Consider the following 22,500-nt stretch of genomic DNA (forward strand, 5'->3'; position numbering starts at 1 on the left):
CCAGCTACTAGTCATTACCTGTAGAGAATAAGGGTTGTTATTTTAGCCAGCTAGTCATTACCTGTAGAGAATAAGGGTTGTTATTTTAGCCAGCTAGTCATTACCTGTAGAGAATAAGGGTTGTTTTTTTAGCCAGCTAGTCATTACCTGTAGAGAATAAGGGTTGTTATTTTAGCCAGCTAGTCATTACCTGTAGAGAATAAGGGTTGTTTTTTTAGCCAGCTACTAGTCATTACCTGTAGAGAATAAGGGTTGTTTTTTTAGCCAGCTACTAGTTATTACCTGTAGAGTAGAGAATAAGGGTTGTTTTTTTAGTCAGCTACTAGTCATTACCTGTAGAGAATAAGGGTTGTTTTTTTAGCCAGCTACTAGTCATTACCTGTAGAGTAGAGAATAAGGGTTGTTTTTTTAGTCAGCTACTAGTCATTACCTGTAGAGAATAAGGGTTGTTTTTTTAGTCAGCTAGTCAGTACCTGTAGAGAATAAAGGAAACGGACTGAAAGCTCAAGGCGACAGGCGGTGCAGAGAAACTCCCCTGGAAACAGAGAAGGGTTAGGAGACTCACAACATGAGTATCTCAATAACCTGACAGTAGCAGATCAGCTGTGTCTGTGTGTCTGTGATAAGACCATTTGAAGGCCTGAACGGCAGGGTTCTGCTCTCATAGAGATAGTGTCTGAATGTTGTTGTAACGGATGTCGTTTGCTCTCTCTCTCTCTCTGCTCTCTCTCTCCCCAGTACCTCGCCTCCCTGCTCCTGCACAAGAAGTTTGCTGCTGACTTCATAGCTCACGGAGGAGTGCAGAAACTGCTGGAAATCCCCAGACCCTCCATGGCTGCCACTGGGGTGTCACTGTGTCTCTACTACCTAGCTTATAACCAGGACGCCATGGAGAGGGTAGGAGTCATATACAGTGGCTTGCGAAAGTATCCACCCCCCCTTGGCATTTTTCCTGTTTTGTTGCCATTCTGGAATTAAAATAGTTTTTTTTGGGGGGGGGGGGGGGGTTGTATATCATTTGATTTACACAACATTCCTACCACTTTGAAGATGCAAAATGATTATAATATAATTACAATAGAGCCACCTTTTGCAGCAATTAAAGCTGCATGTCTCTTGGGGTATGTCTCTATAAGCTTGGCACATTTAGCCACTGGCATTCTTGCCCATTCTTCAAGGCAAAACTGCTCCAGCTCCTTCAAGTCGGATGGGTTCCGCTAGTGTACAGCAATCTTTAAGTCATACCACAGATTCTCAACTGGATTGAGGTCTGGGCTTTGACTAGGCCATTCCAAGACATTTAAATGTTCCCCTTAAAACACTTGTGTGTTGCTTTAGCAGCTTAGGGTCATTGTCCTGCTGGAAGGTCAAACTCCGTCCCAGTCTCACATCTCTAGAAGACTGAAACAGGTTTCCCTCAATATTTTCCCAGTAAAAAATCCATCATTCCTTCAATTCTGACCAGTTTCCCAGTTCCTGCCTATGGAAAAACATCCCCTGCAGCATGATGGTGCCACCAGCACGCTTCACTGTGGGGATGATGTTCACGGGGTGATGAGAGGGTTTGCGCCAGACATAGTGTTTTCCTTGATGGCCAAAAAGCTAAATTTTAGTCTCATCTGACCAGAGTACCTTCTTCCATATGTTTGGGGAGTCTCCCACATGCCTTTTGGCAAACACCAATTGTGTTTGCTTATTTTTTTCTTTAAGCAATGGCTTTTTTCTGGCCATTCTTCTGTAAAGTCCAGCTCTGTGGAGTGTACGGCTTAAAGTGGTTCTATGGACAGATACTCCAATCTCCGCTGTGGAGCTTTGCAGATCCTTCAGGGTTATCTTTGGTCTCTTTGTTGCCTCTCTGACTAATGCCCTCATTGCCTGGTCTGTGAGTTTTGGTGGGAGGCCCTCTCTTGACAGGTTTGTTGTGGTGCCATATCCTTTCAATTTTTTAAATAATGGATTTAATGGAGCTCCGTGGGATGTTCAACGTTTCTGATAATTTTTTTATAACTCAACCCTGATCTGTACTTCTCCTCAATTTAGTCCCTGACCTGTTTGGAGAGCTCCTTGGTCTTCATGGTGCCGCTTGCTTGGTGGTGCCCCTTGCTAAATGGTGTTGTAGACTCTGGGGCCTTTCAGAACAGGTGTAAATATACTTAGATCATGTGACACTTAGATTGCACACAGGTGGACTTTATTTATCTAATTCTGTGACTTCTGAAGGTAATTGGTTGCACCAGATCTTATTTAGGGGCTTCATAGCAAAGGGGGTGAATACATATGAACACACCACTTTTTTTTATTTAATTTTTTATTTATTTTTCATTTCACGTCACCATTTAGGACTATTGTGTGTGTATGTCCATTACATGAAATCCAAATAAAACTACATTTAAATTACAGGTTGTAATGAAACTAAATAGGAAAATCACCAAGGGGGATGAATACTTTTGCAAGGCACTGTTTACTCACACACACTTACCACACACAGTAGCAAATCCACATTCGACTACCAAAATGAAACCTCATTGGATGTCATTTTGTTTGCTGTCATGTGACTTGAGACATATAACTGTGTAGGTGTGTCTGTTACCTGGCTGTCTCTTCCTTCTACAGGCGTGTCTGTTACCTGACTGTCTCTTCCTCCTACAGGTGTGTCTGTTACCTGACTGTCTCTTCCTTCTACAGGCGTGTCTGTTACCTGACTGTCTCTCCCTCCTACAGGTGTGTCTCTTACCTGACTGTCTCTTCCTCCTACAGGTGTGTCTGTTACCTGACTGTCTCTTCCTCCTACAGGCGTGTCTGTTACCTGACTGTCTCTTCCTCCTACAGGTGTGTCTGTTACCTGGCTGTCTCTTCCTCCTACAGGTGTGTCTGTTACCTGTTACCTGACTGTCTCTTCCTCCTACAGGCGTGTCTGTTACCTGACTGTCTCTTCCTCCTACAGGTGTGTCTGTTACCTGACTGTCTGTCCCTCCTACAGGTGTGTCTGTTACCTGACTGTCTCTTCCTCCTACAGGCGTGTTTGTTACCTGACTGTCTCTTCCTCCTACAGGCGTGTCTGTTACCTGACTGTCTGTCCCTCCTACAGGTGTCTCTTTTACCTGACTGTCTCTTCCTCCTACAGGCGTGTCTGTTACCTGACTGTATCTTCCTCCTACAGGTGTGTCTGTTACTTGGCTGTCTCTTCCTCCTACAGGTGTGTCTGTTACCTGGCTGTCTCTTCCTCCTACAGGCGTGTCTGTTACCTGTTGCCTGACTGTCTGTCCCTACTACAGGTGTGTCTGTTACCTGTCTGTCCCTACTACAGGTGTGTCTGTTACCTGTCTGTCCCTTCTACAGGTGTGTCCGTTACCTGGCTGTCTCTTCATCCTACAGGTGTGTCTGTTACCTGACTGTCTGTCCCTCCTACAGGTGTGTCCGTTACCTGGCTGTCTCTTCATCCTACAGGTGTGTCTGTTACCTGACTGTCTGTCCCTCCTACAGGCGTGTCTGTTACCTGTTGCCTGACTGTCTGTCCCTACTACAGGTGTGTCTGTTACCTGTCTGTCCCTACTACAGGTGTGTCTGTTACCTGTCTGTCCCTACTACAGGTGTGTCTGTTACCTGTCTGTCCCTTCTACAGGTGTGTCCGTTACCTGGCTGTCTCTTCATCCTACAGGTGTGTCTGTTACCTGACTGTCTGTCCCTACTACAGGTGTGTCTGTTACCTGTCTGTCCCTACTACAGGTGTGTCTGTTACCTGTCTGTCCCTTCTACAGGTGTGTCCGTTACCTGGCTGTCTCTTCCTCCTACAGGTGTGTCCGTTACCTGGCTGTCTCTTCCTCCTACAGGTGTGTCTGTTACCTGACTGTCTCTCCCTCCTACAGGCGTGTCTGTTACCTGTTACCTGACTGTCTCTTCCTCCTACAGGTGTGTCTGTTACCTGACTGTCTCTTCCTCCTACAGGTGTCTGTTACCTGACTGTCTGTCCCTCCTACAGGTGTGTCTGTTACCTGACTGTCTGTCCATCCTACAGGTGTGTCTGTTACCTGACTGTCTGTCCCTCCTACAGGTGTGTCTGTTACCTGACTGTCTCTTCCTCCTACAGGCGTGTCTGTTACCTGACTGTCTCTTCCTCCTACAGGCGTACCTGTTACCTGACTGTCTCTTCCTCCTACAGGTGTGTCTGTTACCTGGCTGTCTCTTCCTCCTACAGGTGTGTCTGTTACCTGTTACCTGACTGTCTCTTCCTCCTACAGGTGTGTCTGTTACCTGACTGTCTCTTCCTCCTACAGGTGTGTCTGTTACCTGTTACCTGACTGTCTGTCCCTCCTACAGGTGTGTCTGTTACCTGACTGTCTCTTCCTCCTACAGGCGTGTCTGTTACCTGACTGTCTGTCCCTCCTACAGGTGTGTCTGTTACCTGACTGTCTCTTCCTCCTACAGGTGTGTCTGTTACCTGACTGTCTCTTCCTCCTACAGGCGTGTCTGTTACCTGACTGTCTGTCCCTCCTACAGGTGTGTCTGTTACCTGGCTGTCTCTTCCTCCTACAGGTGTGTCTGTTACCTGACTGTCTCTTCCTCCTACAGGTGTGTATGCTGCCGGACAGTGTGCTGTCAGACATGGTGGGCTATGCCTTGTGGCTCCTGGAGTGTTCCCACGCGTCGGGCTGCTGCCACACCACCATATTCTTCTCCATCTCCTTCTCATTCAGAGCCATACTGCAGCTGTTTGACCACCAGGATGGCCTCAGGAGACTAGTTAACCTGGTGAGTAGGGGTGAGAGACAGGGGAGATTGGCTCTGAATGAGAGAATCTTACTGCAGTCATCAGGACGGTCAACCTGGCGAGTAGGGGGAGAGACGGGGGAGATTGGCTCTGAATGAGAGAATCTTACTGCAGTCATCAGGACAGTCAACCTGGCGAGTAGAGGGAGAGACAGGGGAGATTGGCTCTGAATGAGAGAGTAGAGGTCCAGTAGTCCCCCTTGCAGTATTTCCACTGCCTAGCTTCTATGTTGTCCCTCGGCTATTGATTTCAGAAGACAGTTGTGATGCCAGAGGACCTTGAAATTGCTTTCCTTTTGTAGCGTCACAGCCCTGAAGGTGCGGTCGCTAAGTTTAATTTGTGAAGAAAACGTTCTCTCGTCAGGACTGTGTTTTTTTTTTTTGTCCCCTCTGACCCATGACCCAGTGCTGTGTATCCCCTCACCTCTCTCTCTCTCTAGATCAGTACATTAGAGATCCTGAACCCAGAGGACCAGGGGACCATGTTGAGTGACGACCAGGTGTTCTCCAGCCGTCAGACAGCCAAACACACCTGTATGTGCCTGAGAAGGTACTTCGAGGCCCACCTGGCTGTCAAGGTGGAGCAAGTCAAACAGTCCCTCCAGAGAACTGAAGGGGGCGCTCAAGTTCACCCTCAGCCTTACTACAAGGTAGATTCCCTATTTAAGTGATGTCCAGAGGTGAACACACTAACTAACATGCATTTAGATATGATCAAGATATGTTACTTAACTTTTGGATGATAAAGATGTATGTATTGATTTAGTTTAATGATTGATTATGGATAACGAAGACGGATTGATTGATTTCAGTGATTGATTGCTCGATTGTTTTTATACATTTTTGATTTATTTAACCTTTTATTTAACAAGTTCTCATTTACAACTACGACCTGGCCAAGATAAAGCAAAGCAGTGTCGACACAAACAACAACACAGAGTTACACATGGGATAAACAAACGTACAATCAATAACACAATAGAAAAATAAAATTGGTTGATTTTGACTTATTGATGACTTGTTGTGTGTCTGTGTGTCCCCCCCCACAGTCGTGTTCGTACAGTCATGAGCAGGTGGTGGACATGATGGACTTTCTAATAGACTGTGGACCCACTCAGCTTCACTGGGAACCTGTGGAAGTGTTTCACAAGCTCTCCTGTATTCCCCTCGTGTTACAACTCATCTCTATAGCCTGTGACTGGAGGAGTTACTATGGCAGGTAGGTTACCTGAAGTCTCTCTATAGCTTGTGACTGGAGGAGTTACTATGGCAGGTAGGTTACCTGAAGTCTCTCTATAGCCTGTGACTGGAGGAGTTACTATGGCAGGTAGGTTACCTGAAGTCTCTCTATAGCCTGTGACTGGAGGAGTTACTATGGCAGGTAGGTTACCTGTAGTCTCTCTAATTGACCTGATTTTACTGGAGGAGTTACTACGGCAGGTAGGTTACCTGTAGTCTCTCTAATTGACCTGATTTTACTGGAGGAGTTACTATGGCAGGTAGGTTACCTGAAGTCTCTCTATAGCCTGTGACTGGAGGAGTTACTATGGCAGGTAGGTTACCTGAAGTCTCTCTATAGCCTGTGACTGGAGGAGTTACTATGGCAGGTAGGTTACCTGTAGTCTCTCTAATTGACCTGATTTTACTGGAGGAGTTACTACGGCAGGTAGGTTACCTGTAGTCTCTCTAATTGACCTGATTTTACTGGAGGAGTTACTATGGCAGGTAGGTTACCTGTAGTCTCTCTAATTGACCTGATTTTACTGGAGGAGTTACTATGGCAGGTAGGTTACCTGTAGTCTCTCTAATTGACCTGATTTTACTGGAGGAGTTACTATGGCAGGTAGGTTACCTGTAGTCTCTCTAATTGACCTGATTTTACTGGAGGAGTTACTACGGCAGGTAGGTTACCTGTAGTCTCTCTAATTGACCTGATTTTACTGGAGGAGTTACTATGGCAGGTAGGTTACCTGTAGTCTCTCTAATTGACCTGATTTTACTAGAGGAGTTACTATGGCAGGTAGGTTACCTGTAGTCTCTCTAATTGACCTGATTTTACTGGAGGAGTTACTATGGCAGGTAGGTTACCTGTAGTCTCTCTAATTGACCTGATTTTACTAGAGGAGTTACTATGGCAGGTAGGTTACCTGTAGTCTCTCTAATTGACCTGATTTTACTGGAGGAGTTACTATGGCAGGTAGGTTACCTGTAGTCTCTCTAATTGACCTGATTTTACTGGAGGAATTACTATGGCAGGTAGGTTACCTGTAGTCTCTCTAATTGACCTGATTTTACTGGAGGAGTTACTATGGCAGGTAGGTTACCAGTAGTCTCTCTAATTGACCTGATTTTACTGGAGGAGTTACTACGGCAGGTAGGTTACCTGTAGTCTCTCTAATTGACCTGATTTTACTGGAGGAGTTACTATGGCACGTAGGTCACCTGTAGTCTCTCTAATTGACCTGATTTTACTAGAGGAGTTACTATGGCAGGTAGGTTACCTGTAGTCTCTCTAATTGACCTGATTTTACTAGAGGAGTTACTATGGCAGGTAGGTTACCTGTAGTCTCTCTAATTGACCTGATTTTACTGGAGGAGTTACAATGGCAGGTAGGTTACCTGTAGTCTCTCTAATTGACCTGATTTTACTGGAGGAGTTACTATGGCACGTAGGTTACCTGTAGTCTCTCTAATTGACCTGATTTTACTAGAGGAGTTACTATGGCAGGTAGGTTACCTGTAGTCTCTCTAATTGACCTGATTTTACTGGAGGAGTTACTATGGCAGGTAGGTTACCTGTAGTCTCTCTAATTGACCTGATTTTACTGGAGGAGTTACTATGGCAGGTAGGTTACCTGTAGTCTCTCTAATTGACCTGATTTTACTGGAGGAGTTACTATGGCAGGTAGGTTACCTGTAGTCTCTCTAATTGACCTGATTTTAACACCTGCACATTCTTCTGATGAAGACTTCACACATCTCTTTGTTCTTCAGCCAGTTTCTCGCTGTCGTTTTGTTGTCATGACAACATGTACACGTTGGATAATACCTATACACACATTGCGATTTTAAAAAGTGTTTTTTTTCCTCCAAGGTCTAGAAGGCAGTTACAGTTATATCTATAGTGAGCTAAGATAAAAGTCCTGCTCAGTCTCCTCCTCCCCTTGTCAGTAAGACTGCTGTACCCCCATAGAGATAATACTGTCTTACTTACTGTTCTGTCTACCAGGTCTGATACGGTGCGTTTCGCCCTGGACATCCTGGCTATGCTGACTGTAGTACCTAAAGTTCAACTGCTGCTAGCTGAGACTGTGGACGTGCTGGATGAAGGAGGATCCACCGTCTGCACTGTCGGTATGTCTCTCTAGATTCTCTATATCTATACTGCTAGGTCAGTCTCTACATTCTCTATCTATACTACTATGTCAGTCTCTCTAGATTCTATATATCTATACTGCTAGGTCAGTCTCTCTAGATTCTCTATATCTATACTACTATGTCAGTCTCTCTAGATTCTATATATCTATACTGCTAGGTCAGTCTCTATAGATTCTCTATCTATACTACTATGTCAGTCTCTCTAGATTCTCTATATACTACTCGGTCAGTCTCTCTAGGTGCTCTATCTACACTACTAGGTCAGTCTCTCTAGATTCTCTATATCTATACTACTAGGTCAGTCTCTCTAGATTCTCTATATCTATACTACTAGGTCAGTCTCTCTAGATTCTCTATATCTATACTACTAGGTCAGTCTCTCTAGATTCTCTATATCTATACTACTAGGTCAGTCTCTCTAGATTCTCTATATCTATACTACTAGGTCAGTCTCTCTAGATTCTCTATATCTATACTACTAGGTCAGTCTCTCTAGATTCTCTATATCTATACTACTAGGTCAGTCTCTCTAGATTCTCTATATCTATACTACTAGGTCAGTCTCTCTAGATTCTCTATCTATACTACTAGGTCAGTCTCTCTAGATTCTCTATATATATATATATCTATACTACTAGGTCAGTCTCTCTAGATTCTCTATCTATACTACTAGGTCAGTCTCTCTAGATTCTCTCTATATATATATATCTATACTACTAGGTCAGTCTCTCTAGATTCTCTATCTATACTACTAGGTCAGTCTCTCTAGATTCTCAATCTATACTACTCGGTCAGTCTCTGGATTCTCTATCTATACTACTAGGTCAGTCTCTCTAGATTCTCTCTATATATATATATCTATACTACTCGGTCAGTCTCTCTAGATTCTCAATCTATACTACTCGGTCAGTCTCTCTAGATTCTATATATCTATACTACTCGGTCAGTCTCTGGATTCTCTATCTATACTACTAGGTTAGTCTCTACATTCTCTATATACTACTAGGTCAGTCTCTAGATTCTCTCTATCTATACTACCAGGTCAGTCTCTCTAGATTCTCTCTATACTACCAGGTCAGTCTCTCTAGATTCTCTATATACTACTAGGTCAGTCTCTCTAGAGCAGTGATCACCAACTGGTCGGTGTCCAAGGCGTTTCTAGTCGATCACCAAACATTCCTATTTGTTTTATTAGTTTCTTGCTGCTGGCGGCAGGCCTCGTGCCAGGAAGGAAGTGTTCCCTTTTTTGAACCATTTCACGTTTTGAAATCTCGCAGTATCCAACTTAGCTGTACATTCAAGGCTTTTTTACATTTATTTTTTACAGTCCATGACTCAACGAATACAGCAAAGAGCTGCTGTTTTTATGAGTAAGTTCATGTTTAAGTTGTTATTCAGCAATGTCAATGATTTTTCTTTTTTTATAAGTCAAGAAATGAACGTTCTCCCTACTTCCACTCACACTACAACCAGCACTGCAGCTGCAATAAATGAGTAGCAAAGTGTTTTGATACGTTTGCGTTGTCATCAGTACGGCAGGTAGCCTTGTGGTTAGAGTGTAGAGGGGGCAGGTAGCCTAGTGGTTAGAGTGTAGGGGCGGCAGGGTAGCCTAGTGGTTAGAGTGTAGGGGCGGCAGGTAGCCTTGTGGTTAGAGTGTAGAGGGGGCAGGTTACCTAGTGGTTAGAGTGTAGGGGCGGCAGGTAGTCTAGTGGTTAGAGCGTTGGGCCAGTAACCGGCAGGTAGCCTAGTGGTTAGAGCGTTGGGCCAGTAACCGAAAGGTTGCTGGATCGAATCCCCGAGCTGACAAGGTAAAAATCTGTTGTTCTGCCCCTGAACAAGGCTGAACCCACTGTTCCTAGGCCGTCATTGAAAATAAGAATTTGTTCTTAACTGGCCTTCCTAGTAAAATAAAGGTAAAATAGAAAATACATTTTAAAAAGTTCTCGACCGGGGCCGGAGATGTCCGGAGATCCGTACTGACGATGACGGCCTACCAGGGAACAGCACCTCCACCTCTAGACAATGACGGACTACCAGGGAACAGCACCTCCACCTCTAGACGATGACGGCCTACCAGGGAACAGCACCTCCACCTCTAGACGATGGCGGCCTACCAGGGAACAGCACCTCCACCTCTAGACGATGACGGCCTACCAGGGAACAGCACCTCTAGACGATGACGGCCTACCAGGGAACACCACCGCCACCTCTAGACGATGACGGCCTACCAGGGAACAGCACCTCCACCTCTAGACGATGACGGCCTACCAGGGAACAGCACCTCCACCTCTAGACGATGACGGCCTACCAGGGAACAGCACCTCCACCTCTAGACGATGACGGCCTACCAGGGAACAGCACCTCCACCTCTAGACGATGACGGCCTACCAGGGAACAGCACCTCTAGACGATGACGGCCTACCAGGGAACAGCACCTCCACCTCTAGACGATGACGGCCTACCAGGGAACAGCACCTCCACCTCTAGACGATGACGGCCTACCAGGGAACAGCACCGCCACCTCTAGTTTGCTTACAGGCTATAAAACAACAGCCTGTCGTCAGCCCAGATTCACACATCAAGGCATAAAAAGGTTGATCGAAGCGCAATGAAGGCTGGGATCTGCATTGAATAGCAATGGGCAGTGGGCATTCATTTCCTTGGATCAGCTTTGTTGACGTTTATTTGCAGCTAGTCTGTGAATCTGTATGTTTTACAGTAGGCTGTTGGAGATTGAGCATATTTGAAAACGCGCCAGCCTGAATGCTCATGATTCGGCTGTCCCAAGTTGTCAAATGAGGCTTTGTAAGGTCATGAAAAGTAATGGGAATTAGTTTAATTATTTTTCTTAATGTAATTCATGAAGGCACACTTGTAAATGTTATCAATCACTTAAAAAAAATCTACATAAACAGCCATTATCGGAATGACCCTTCTGTGTGAGTGGGTCGTTGCCCGAGAAGGGGAGTAACATTTCAGCAGCGGGCAGAAAATAATGACACAGACATGTTACATGATCATGTACCTCACATGAAATATAATTTCAAAATGGTCTGAGAAGGGAAAAACCTAATTGGCAGGGCAATTCAAGCAAAGCCAAAATGCAGTGATAATGTATTGGGCCTATAGCCTACTGCGCAAACCTCATTGCTACAGAACTGTTTTTAATAGATTAATGTTGCTGAGGCTTCTGTTTTTTTAGGTCATGTTTAAAAAAAAAATATATATATATATATAATCTGAGTGGTAGATCTCTGCTTGCATTTTGACTTGAAGTGATCTTCAGTCAAAGGTTAGAGACCACTGGTCTATATTATTTATATCTATATTACTAGGGCAGTCGCTTTATATTCTTTATATCTATAATACTAGGTAATTTACTCTATTCTCTGCCTATATTACTAGGTCATTTACTCTATGCTCTATCTATAATACTAGACCAGTCGCTCTATATTCTCCGTCTATATTACAAGACCAGTCACTCTATATTCTCTAGAGCTATATTACTAGACCAGTCACTCTATATTCCCTAGAGCTATATTACAAGACCAGTCACTCTATATTCTCTATCTATATTACTATAGCAGTCGCTCTATATTCTCTATCTAGAATACTAGACTAGTCCCTCTATATTACTAGATCAGTCGCTCTATATTCTCCATCTATATTACTAGATCAGTCGCTCTATATTCTCCATCTATATTACTAGACCAGTCGCTCTATATTCTCCATCTATATTACTAGACCAGTCGCTCTATATTCTCCATCTATATTACTAGACCAGTCGCTCTATATTCTACATCTATATTACTAGACCAGTCGCTCTATATTCTCTATCTAGAATACTAGACCAGTCGCTCTATATTACTAGACCAGTCGCTCTATATTATCTGTCTATACTGCTAGATCAGTTGCTCTATATTCTCTATATCTATACATATAGATCAGTTGCTCTATATTCTCTATCTATACTGCTAGATCAGTTGCTCTATATTCTCTATATCTATACTGCTAGATCAGTTGCTCTATATTCTCTATACTGATAGATCAGTTGCTCTATATTCTCTATACTGATAGATCAGTTGCTCTATATTCTCTATACTGATAGATCAGTTGCTCTATATTCTCTATACTGATAGATCAGTTGCTCTATATTCTCTATACTGATAGATCAGTTGCTCTATATTCTCTATACTGATAGATCAGTTGCTCTATATTCTCGATATCTATGCTGCTAGATCAGTTGCTCTATATTCTCGATATCTATGCTGCTAGATCAGTTGCTCTATATTATATATACTGCTAGATCAGTTGCTCTATATTCTCTATACTGCTAGATCAGTTGCTCTATATTCTCTATCTATGCTGCTAGATCAGTTGCTCTATATTCTCTATCTATACTGCTAGATCAGTTGCTCTATATTCTCTATATTCTCTATACTGCTAGATCAGTTGCTCTATATTCTCTATACTGCTAGATCAGTTGCTCTATATTCTCTATCTATGCTGCTAGATCAGTTGCTCTATATTCTCTATACTGCTAGATCAGTTGCTCTATATTCTCTATATCTATACGGCTAGATCAGTCTATTTTCTGTATCTGTACACGTTTTATACAATCTGAAATATTTCTTAAACCTGTGACTGGACTATAATTTTTTTCTCAATACTATGTTAGACAAGAAAGTTACCTTTCACTGTGTTCCTCCTGCAGGAATGAGTATAATCCTGGGGGTGGCGGAGGGAGAGGTGTTTGTCAACGATGCAGAGATCCAGAAGTCAGCGCTCCAGGTGGTCACCAACTGTGTGTGTGCCCCCGACCAGACCCTCACTTCCATGGGCAGCTTTCTGCATCACCCCCCACAGGAGAGTGTGCTCACCAAGATGTGGAACGTTGTCCAGGCCAACAACGGCATTAAGGTAGGTGACCTAGGGGTTGTGACTCGTGTCCTCTGTGTAGGTGTATGTATGCGTGTGTCTCGGGGGAACGGGGTGTAAAATATATCTTATTTCTCTGTTACTTACCGTAGTAAAGAAGGGCTTCTCGTTGATCCTCAAACATTTTTACAACTATTTTTTTTGTTTTCTTCTGTAACTAAACTGTTCTTCCAGGTCCTCCTTGGTTTACTGTCGGTCAAGATGCCCATCACGGACGCAGATCTGATTCGAGCGTTGGCTTGCAAGGCTCTGGTTGGTCTGTCTCGCTCCAGGTCTGTCAGCCAGATCATCTCCAAGCTGCCTCTATTCTCCTCCTCACACATCCAGCAGCTGATGAAGGAACCTGTGCTGCAGGACAAACGCTCCCAACACGTCCGCTTCTGCCGTTACTCTGCCGAGCTCATAGAGAGGGTGTCGGGTAAATCAAATCACCAAAAACCACCTTCAAAACAGACAAACTTTTTATTTGCATAGCCAGTTTCATACAAGGTAGCAATACGATACGGAAAACCATAAATCTGAGATTGTAAAATGTTAGTTCGGGACGATGCCACGAAGCACAATTTAACTTCTTTAGGAAAACAGCCCTATTGTTGGAAACCAACCATTATTTATTATTTTATTATTTTAGCCAGAGTCACATGTATTTATTTTCCGAGCTACAAGCACACAATGTTTTACATACAGCAGGTTTTTAAAGAACCAAATTAGTTTGGTCTGTGTTTATTTTATTTATTTTTTGCCGTGGGAAAAATATTACGATACTGATGTTGTCCCGCCTCTGATAAAAAATGAACGGTAGTATAAACAACTGGGACAAAAGGATCTTTCTTTTCATAATGTGTCTGTTTTCCTCAGGTAAACCCTTGTTGATAGGGACAGATGTGTCTTTGGCCCGGCTCCAGAGGGCAAACGTTGTGGCCCAATCACGTATCTCCTTTCCTGAGAAGGAGTTGTTGCTGCTCATCAGGAACCACCTGGTGGCTAAAGGACTCCAGGATACCGCCTCAGCCCTCACCAAGGAGGCTAATCTCCCCTGCGGCCCGCTCTCCCTCTCCATCCCCCTCTCCTCCTCCCCCTCGCTCTACCAGGCAGTCTCTGTGGCTCCTCCCCCTGTCTCTTCATCCGCTGTATTACCCAGAACCCCAAGGGGCATGGTCAACGGAGGAGTGGTAGTGGCTGCTCGCCTCACTGCGGTGACCCAATCGTCTTCGTCTTCCTCGGTCCAGACGCCACGTCCCTCCTCCTCCTTCCCTCCTTGTACCCCTCACGGCCCACCTCCCCATGGTTCGCCCCAGATCGGGCGTATCCTGTTCACGCGGGAGCGCTCCTCGGTCCTCTGTAGCCCTGGGACTGGACTTGGTGGCAGCAGTGGGAAACGGACCTCCAGTGTGCTGAGACAGAAGTCAGACCACGGAGCTTTTAGCCAGAGTCCTGCCATGAAGAAACAGCTGGACAGACACCTGCCTTCCCCGCCTGCCCTGGACAGCATCATCACGGAGTACCTCAGGGAGCAGCACGCCAGGTTTGAACACTTTTTGTTGTTGTTTGTTTAACGTTTATGTTGTCATCACCAGAATTCAGAAAATATTCAGACCCCTTGACTTTTTACACATTTTGTTACGTAACAGCCTTATTCTATATTATTATTATTATATATATTCATAAAGCGAAAACAAGTTTTTACATACATTTGCAAATTAAATTAAAAAAACAGAAATACCTTATCTACATATTTATTACATAAAGGGTATTCAGACCCTTCGCTATGAGACTCGAAATTGAGCTCAGATGCATCCTGTTTCCATTGATCATCCTTGATGTTTCTACAACTTGATTGTAGCCTAGCTGTGGTGAATGGATTGGACATGATTTGGAAAGGTACACACCTGTCTATATAAGGTCCCACAGTTGACAGTGCATGTCAGAGTAAAAATCAAGCCATGAGGTCGAAGGAATTGTCCGTAGAGCTCGGAGACAGGATTGTGTCGAGGCACAGATCTGGGGAAGCGTACAACAACATTTATGCAGCATTGAAGGTCCCCAAGAACACAGTGGACTCCATCATTCTTAAATGGAAGAAGTTTGGAATCACCAAGACTCTTCCTAGAGCTGGCTGACCGGCCAAACTGAGCAATCTGGGGAGAAGGGCCTTGGTCAGGGAGGTGACCAAGAACCTGATGGTCACTCTAACAGTTCCTCTGTGGAGATGGGAGAACCTTCCAGAAGGACAACCATCTCTGCAGCTCTCCACCAATCAGGCTTTTATGGTAGAGTGGCCAAATGGAAGCCACTCCTCAGTAAAAGGCACATGACAGCCGGCTTGATATTTGCCAAAAGGCACCTAAAGGACTCTCAGACCATAAGAAACAAGATTCTCTGGTCTGATGAAACCAAGATTGAACTCTTTGGCTTGAATGCCGAAGCATCACATCTGGAGGAAACCTGGCACCATCCCTACGGTGAAGCGTGGTGGTGGCAGCATCATGCTGTGGGGATGTTTTTCAGCAGCAGGAACTGGGAGACTAGTCAGGATCGAGGGAAAGATGAACGGAGAAAATTACAGAGATCCTTGATGAAAATCTGCTCCAGAGCGCTCAGTACCTCCTACTGGAGCGAAGGTTCACCTTCCAACAGGACAACGACCCTAAGCACACAGCCAAGACAACGTAGGAGTCTCTGAATGTCCTTAAGTGGCCCGGCCGGAGCCCAGACTTGAACCTGATTGAACATCTCTGGAGAGACCTGAAAACGCTCCTCATCCAACTTGACCGAGCTTGAGAGGATCTGCAGAGAAGAATGGGAGAAACTCCCCAAATTTAGGTGTGTCAAGCTTGTAGCGTCATACCCAAGAAGACTCAAGGCTGTAATCGCCACCAAAGGTGCTTCAACAGAGTATTGAGTAAAGAGTCTGAATACTTATGTAAATGGAATATTTCAGTTTTGTATTTTTTTAATTAATTTCCAATGGTTTTACTTTGTTGTTATTATGTGTAGATGAACTGTGTGTATATTTAACCTTTTATTTATCCAGGTTTTTCCTCATTGAGATAACATCTCTTTTCCAAGAAAGACCTGGTCCAATAGCAGCAGGGGGAACAACGTTTCAGACACTAACACAACATTAAAACAAAACTATAAACACACATACAGTACAACATACTGGCGGGCAACGTTCTTATCCCTTGCTTGCTAGCTAGCCAACTACGGCTAACTTTCAGCCACGTCAGTTCTCTACATGCACAGTGAAGCTCAGCTCATCAACCCACACCCAAATATTTATACACTTTGACTTGCTCTATCGTATGTCCAGCCAATAGTAGCAATGACATGATCTCTCTCTCTCTCCTCCCACCCCCCTCTCTCTCTCCCCACCCCTCTCTCTCCTCCCACCCCTCTCTCTCCTCCCACCCCTCTCTCTCCTCCCACCCCTCTCTCTCCTCCCACCCCTCTCTCTCCTCCCACCCCTCTCTCTCCTCCCACCCCTCTCTCTCCTCCCACCCCTCTCTCTCCCCCCACCCCTCTCTCTCCTCCCACCCCTCTCTCTCCTCCCACCCCTCTCTCTCCCCCCACCCCTCTCTCTCTCCCCACCCCCCTCTCTCTCTCCCCACCCCTCTCTCTCTCCCCCCACCCCTCTCTCTCCCTCCACCCCCCTCTCTCTCTCCCCACCTCTCTCTCTCTCTCTCCCCACCTCTCTCTCCCTCCACCCCCCTCTCTCTTTCCCCCTCTCTCTCTCCCCACCTCTCTCTCTCTCTCTCCCACCCCTCTCTCTCCCCCCACCCCTCATGTGACATGATTTGTAACATGCCTGGCATTTGAAAATACCACGCTTATTGACTCATTTCTGATGTATTTTTGTACATTTATTTCAGGTGTAGGAACCCGGTGACTACCTGCCCCCCCTTCTCCCTGTTCACACCCCACCAGTGCCCAGAGCCCAAGCAGAGATGCCAGGCCCCGACTAACTTCACCTCCAGACTGACCAGCAGGGTGCTGTATCCTAAACATGGAGGGGTGGACGGAGGTTGTCTGGACAGACACCTCATCTTCAGCAGGTAGGTTTCACCTCAGAATGGCCCCCGGCATTTACATCCAGGCCCCCGGCCCGCATTTACATCCAGGCCCCCGGCATTTACATCCAGGCCCCGGCCCGCATTTACATCCAGGCCCCGGCCCGCATTTACATCCAGGCCCCGGCCCGCATTTACATCCAGGCCCCGGCCCGCATTTACATCCAGGCCCCGGCCCGCATTTACATCCAGGCCCCGGCCCGCATTTACATCCAGGCCCCCGGCATTTACATCCAGGCCCCGGCCCGCATTTACATCCAGGCCCCGGCCCGCATTTACATCCAGGCCCCCGGCCCGCATTTACATCCAGGCCCCGGCCCGCATTTACATCCAGGCCCCGGCCCGCATTTACATCCAGGCCCCGGCCCGCATTTACATCCAGGCCCCCGGCATTTACATCCAGGCCCCCGGCATTTACATCCAGGCCCCCGGCATTTACATCCAGGCCCCCGGCATTTACATCCAGGCCCCCGGCCCGCATTTACATCCAGGCCCCCGGCCCGCATTTACATCCAGGCCCCCGGCCCGCATTTACATCCAGGCCCCCGGCCCGCATTTACATCCAGGCCCCGGCCCGCATTTACATCCAGGCCCCGGCCCGCATTTACATCCAGTCCTCGGCCCGCATTTACATCCAGTCCTCGGCCCGCATTTACATCCAGGCCCCCGGCCCGCATTTACATCCAGGCCCCGGCCCGCATTTACATCCAGGCCCCCGGCATTTACATCCAGGCCCCGGCCCGCATTTACATCCAGGCCCCGGCCCGCATTTACATCCAGGCCCCGGCCCGCATTTACATCCAGGCCCCGGCCCGCATTTACATCCAGGCCCCGGCCCGCATTTACATCCAGGCCCCGGCCCGCATTTACATCCAGGCCCCGGCCCGCATTTACATCCAGGCCCCGGCCCGCATTTACATCCAGGCCCCCGGCATTTACATCCAGGCCCCGGCCCGCATTTACATCCAGGCCCCGGCCCGCATTTACATCCAGGCCCCCGGCCCGCATTTACATCCAGGCCCCGGCCCGCATTTACATCCAGGCCCCCGGCATTTACATCCAGGCCCCCGGCCCGCATTTACATCCAGGCCCCCGGCCCGCATTTACATCCAGGCCCCCGGCCCGCATTTACATCCAGGCCCCCGGCCCGCATTTACATCCAGGCCCCCGGCCCGCATTTACATCCAGGCCCCGGCCCGCATTTACATCCAGGCCCCGGCCCGCATTTACATCCAGTCCTCGGCCCGCATTTACATCCAGTCCTCGGCCCGCATTTACATCCAGTCCTCGGCCCGCATTTACATCCAGGCCCCGGCCCGCATTTACATCCAGGCCCCGGCCCGCATTTACATCCAGGCCCCGGCCCGCATTTACATCCAGTCCTCGGCCCGCATTTACATCCAGGCCCCCGGCATTTACATCCAGGCCCCGGCCCGCATTTACATCCAGGCCCCCGGCCCGCATTTACATCCAGGCCCCGGCCCGCATTTACATCCAGGCCCCCGGCCCGCATTTACATCCAGTCCTCGGCCCGCATTTACATCCAGGCCCCCGGCATTTACATCCAGTCCTCGGCCCGCATTTACATCCAGGCCCCCGGCATTTACATCCAGGCCCCGGCCCGCATTTACATCCAGGCCCCGGCCCGCATTTACATCCAGGCCCCGGCCCGCATTTACATCCAGGCCCCGGCCCGCATTTACATCCAGGCCCCGGCCCGCATTTACATCCAGGCCCCCGGCCCGCATTTACATCCAGGCCCCCGGCCCGCATTTACATCCAGGCCCCCGGCCCGCATTTACATCCAGGCCCCCGGCCCGCATTTACATCCAGGCCCCCGGCCCGCATTTACATCCAGGCCCCCGGCCCGCATTTACATCCAGGCCCCCGGCCCGCATTTACATCCAGGCCCCCGGCCCGCATTTACATCCAGGCCCCCGGCCCGCATTTACATCCAGGCCCCGGCCCGCATTTACATCCAGGCCCCGGCCCGCATTTACATCCAGTCCCCGGCCCGCATTTACATCCAGGCCCCGGCCCGCATTTACATCCAGGCCCCCGGCCCGCATTTACATCCAGGCCCCCGGCCCGCATTTACATCCAGGCCCCCGGCCCGCATTTACATCCAGGCCCCCGGCATTTACATCCAGGCCCCGGCCCGCATTTACATCCAGGCCCCCGGCATTTACATCCAGGCCCCCGGCCCGCATTTACATCCAGGCCCCGGCCCGCATTTACATCCAGGCCCCCGGCATTTACATCCAGTCCTCGGCCCGCATTTACATCCAGGCCCCCGGCATTTACATCCAGGCCCCGGCCCGCATTTACATCCAGGCCCCGGCCCGCATTTACATCCAGGCCCCGGCCCGCATTTACATCCAGGCCCCCGGCCCGCATTTACATCCAGGCCTCTTGTCTTTTTTAGGGGGGGGGTTCATGTCAATAGTCTGATGTGGCTACCTTCCTTTCCTCACCTCCTTCAAAGGAGGAGAAGAAAACACTTTAAAACGACTGAGATGAAACCTCTGGCCGTGTCCAAATACCATTACTAAACAGTAGACATACTAACAAAAAAGTATAGTATGTGAAATGTAGAACATTTAGTTTGTTTTAAATGCCAGGATGTCATATATCATTCAGGCTTTTCATCAAAGTACAGTTCAGTTCATACTATTGAAGAAGATGTTTTTTTCCAGACCCACGTCTTTGACAACAGCTGATAATCAGCTGAGGGGGGGGGGGACTCGCTGTACCAAAAAATGAATAAGTGTCCCTGGAATCAACGCAGTTACACATGAAATGATTTGTTCTCCGTAGGAGGAGACTAGTATGCTGATATTTGTTACTTAGTGCGTTGGTTTTTATTAAACCGTACATTCTAGGTATTAGTAGCCTAGTGGTTAGAGTGTAGAGGTGGCAGGTAGCCTAGTGGTTAGAGTGTAGAGGAGGTAGGTAGCCTAGTGGTTAGAGTGTAGAGGAGGTAGGTAGCCTAGTGGTTAGAGCGTAGAGGAGGTAGGTAGCCTAGTGGTTAGAGCGTTGGACTGGTAACCGAAAGGTTTGCAAGATCGAAGCCCCGAGCTGACAAGGTGAAAATCTGTCGTTCTGCTCCCTGAACAAGGCAGTTAAACCACTGTTCTTAGGCCGTCATTGAAAATAAGAATTTGTTCTTAACTGACTTGCCTAGTTAAATAAAAGTACATATGTTTTTAATTATTACACAGTATGCAGTTAAGTAAGTAGTCTGCAAGCCAGATTTTGGACAGTGACTGTCGATCTGTTAACTACCCTCCTTTCCTTTCTCTTTCTGTAGCGAGTTGTTCCTCTCCTCGGTCTCTCTCCCTCTCCATCTCTTTAACTAACCCCTTCATGCCTCTCCATCTCTTTAACTAACCCCTTCATGATGTCTCTCCATCTATTTAACTAACCCCTTCATGATGTCTCTCCATCTCTTTAGCTAACCCCTTCATGATGTCTCTCCATCTCTTTAACTAACCCCTTCATGATGTCTCTCTCCATCTCTTTAACTAACCCCTTCATGTCTCTCCATCTCTTTAACTAACCCCTTCATGTCTCTCCATCTCTTTAACTAACCCCTTCATGTCTCTCCATCTCTTTAACTAACCCCTTCATGCCTCTCCATCTCTTTAACTAACCCCTTCATGATGTCTCTCCATCTCTTTAACTAACCCCTTCATGTCTCTCCATCTCTTTAACTAACCCCTTCATGATGTCTCTCCCCCCCCAGGTTCCGGCCCATCTCAGTGTTCAGGGAGGCTGAGGAGGATGACAGTGGTTTCACCTGCTGTGCCTTCTCAGCTCGCGAGCGTTTCCTGATGCTGGGGACGTGTACAGGACACCTGAAGCTCTATAACGTGTTCAGCGGTCAGGAGGAGGCTAGCTACAGCTGTCATACTTCAGCCATCACTCACCTGGAGCCCTCACGGGTATGTAGATTGTTGGATGATCAGAGTGGTCAGGAGGAGGATGGCTACGGCCATCACTCACCTGGAATCATCACGTCTCATTAGTAATAATCATACTACTACTGCATCTAAAAAATATAGCTGCAAGCACCCATGCCCGGGTTTAAGATTTGGCCCCACGGCGCCACCATCAGGATGACTTGGACACACCACCCTTGGATGATATCTTGTGTACTACTTACCACATTTGCCAAATATCAGAACTCAAAATCAAACCTGTCATGTCATATGCTTTTGATGTTTGCTGCAGAGGGACGATAGAGAGACATGAGAAAATATTTTAAAATATGTTGGAGAACAAGCTATGAAGGAAAAATACTGTCGTTTTGGTACAGCCAACTAGCGCAAAAATTATATTGTGATATTGTCAAAACGATACTTCGGATATATCCTAAAAAAAATCATATCTAATGTAACTTAATAGATTTTTTTTTTCTCTCTCTCACTAATCTTGACTACTTTAAAACGTCTTTTACTCAAGTACTGCTTCACCAAGGAATATCGGTTTTAAGTGTTTTTAACAAAATTCGAAATTGTGGAAAATCCATGTCGGACTTATGGGTCCTTGAAGCAATTTTTTTTCTTGTGAGGGACGTATGTACTGAACTTCAGGACTCGTATAAGAGGTGAGGGACGTATGTACTGAACTACAGGACTCGTATAAGAGGCGAGGGACGTATGTACTGAACTACAGGACTCGTATAAGAGGTGAGGGACGTATGTACTGAACTTCAGGACTCGTATAAGAGGTGAGGGACGTATGTACTGAACTTCAGGACTCGTATAAGAGGTGAGGGACGTATGTACTGAACTACAGGACTCGTATAAGAGGTGAGGGACGTATGTACTGAACTTCAGGACTCGTATAAGAGGTGAGGGACGTATGTACTGAACTTCAGGACTCGTATAAGAGGTGAGGGACGTATGTACTGAACTACAGGACTCGTATAAGAGGTGAGGGACGTATGTACTGAACTTCAGGACTCGTATAAGAGGTGAGGGACGTATGTACTGAACTACAGGACTCGTATAAGAGGTGAGGGACGTATGTACTGAACTTCAGGACTCGTATAAGAGGTGAGGGACGTATGTACTGAACTTCAGGACTCGTATAAGAGGTGAGGGACGTATGTACTGAACTACAGGACTCGTATAAGAGGCGAGGGACGTATGTACTGAACTACAGGACTCGTATAAGAGGTGAGGGACGTATGTACTGAACTTCAGGACTCGTATAAGAGGTGAGGGACGTATGTACTGAACTTCAGGACTCGTATAAGAGGTGAGGGACGTATGTACTGAACTACAGGACTCGTATAAGAGGTGAGGGACGTATGTACTGAACTTCAGGACTCGTATAAGAG

The 22,500-nt window shown here is 47.0% G+C and overlaps 1 protein-coding gene across 1 annotated transcript in view; it reads left to right on the forward strand.

Annotated features, from left to right (window-relative positions):
* The first annotated feature begins 744 nt into the window (after nt 1–744).
* The window catches only part of LOC139371458 (DDB1- and CUL4-associated factor 1-like), a 32,002-nt gene continuing 10,246 nt past the window's right edge, over nt 745–22,500 (forward strand). Inside the window, exons 1-10 of the mRNA XM_071111884.1 lie at nt 745–897; nt 4,570–4,749; nt 5,208–5,417; nt 5,817–5,986; nt 7,997–8,121; nt 12,860–13,065; nt 13,258–13,501; nt 13,942–14,608; nt 16,956–17,138; nt 20,899–21,097. Of these exons, the coding sequence (XP_070967985.1) occupies nt 832–897; nt 4,570–4,749; nt 5,208–5,417; nt 5,817–5,986; nt 7,997–8,121; nt 12,860–13,065; nt 13,258–13,501; nt 13,942–14,608; nt 16,956–17,138; nt 20,899–21,097 (2,250 nt within the window). The 5' untranslated portion in view covers nt 745–831. The remainder of the gene's footprint in view (nt 898–4,569; nt 4,750–5,207; nt 5,418–5,816; nt 5,987–7,996; nt 8,122–12,859; nt 13,066–13,257; nt 13,502–13,941; nt 14,609–16,955; nt 17,139–20,898; nt 21,098–22,500) is intronic.

The sequence above is a fragment of the Oncorhynchus clarkii genome, chromosome 17 (genome assembly GCF_045791955.1).
Source record: "Oncorhynchus clarkii lewisi isolate Uvic-CL-2024 chromosome 17, UVic_Ocla_1.0, whole genome shotgun sequence".
Lineage (NCBI taxonomy): Eukaryota > Metazoa > Chordata > Actinopteri > Salmoniformes > Salmonidae > Oncorhynchus > Oncorhynchus clarkii.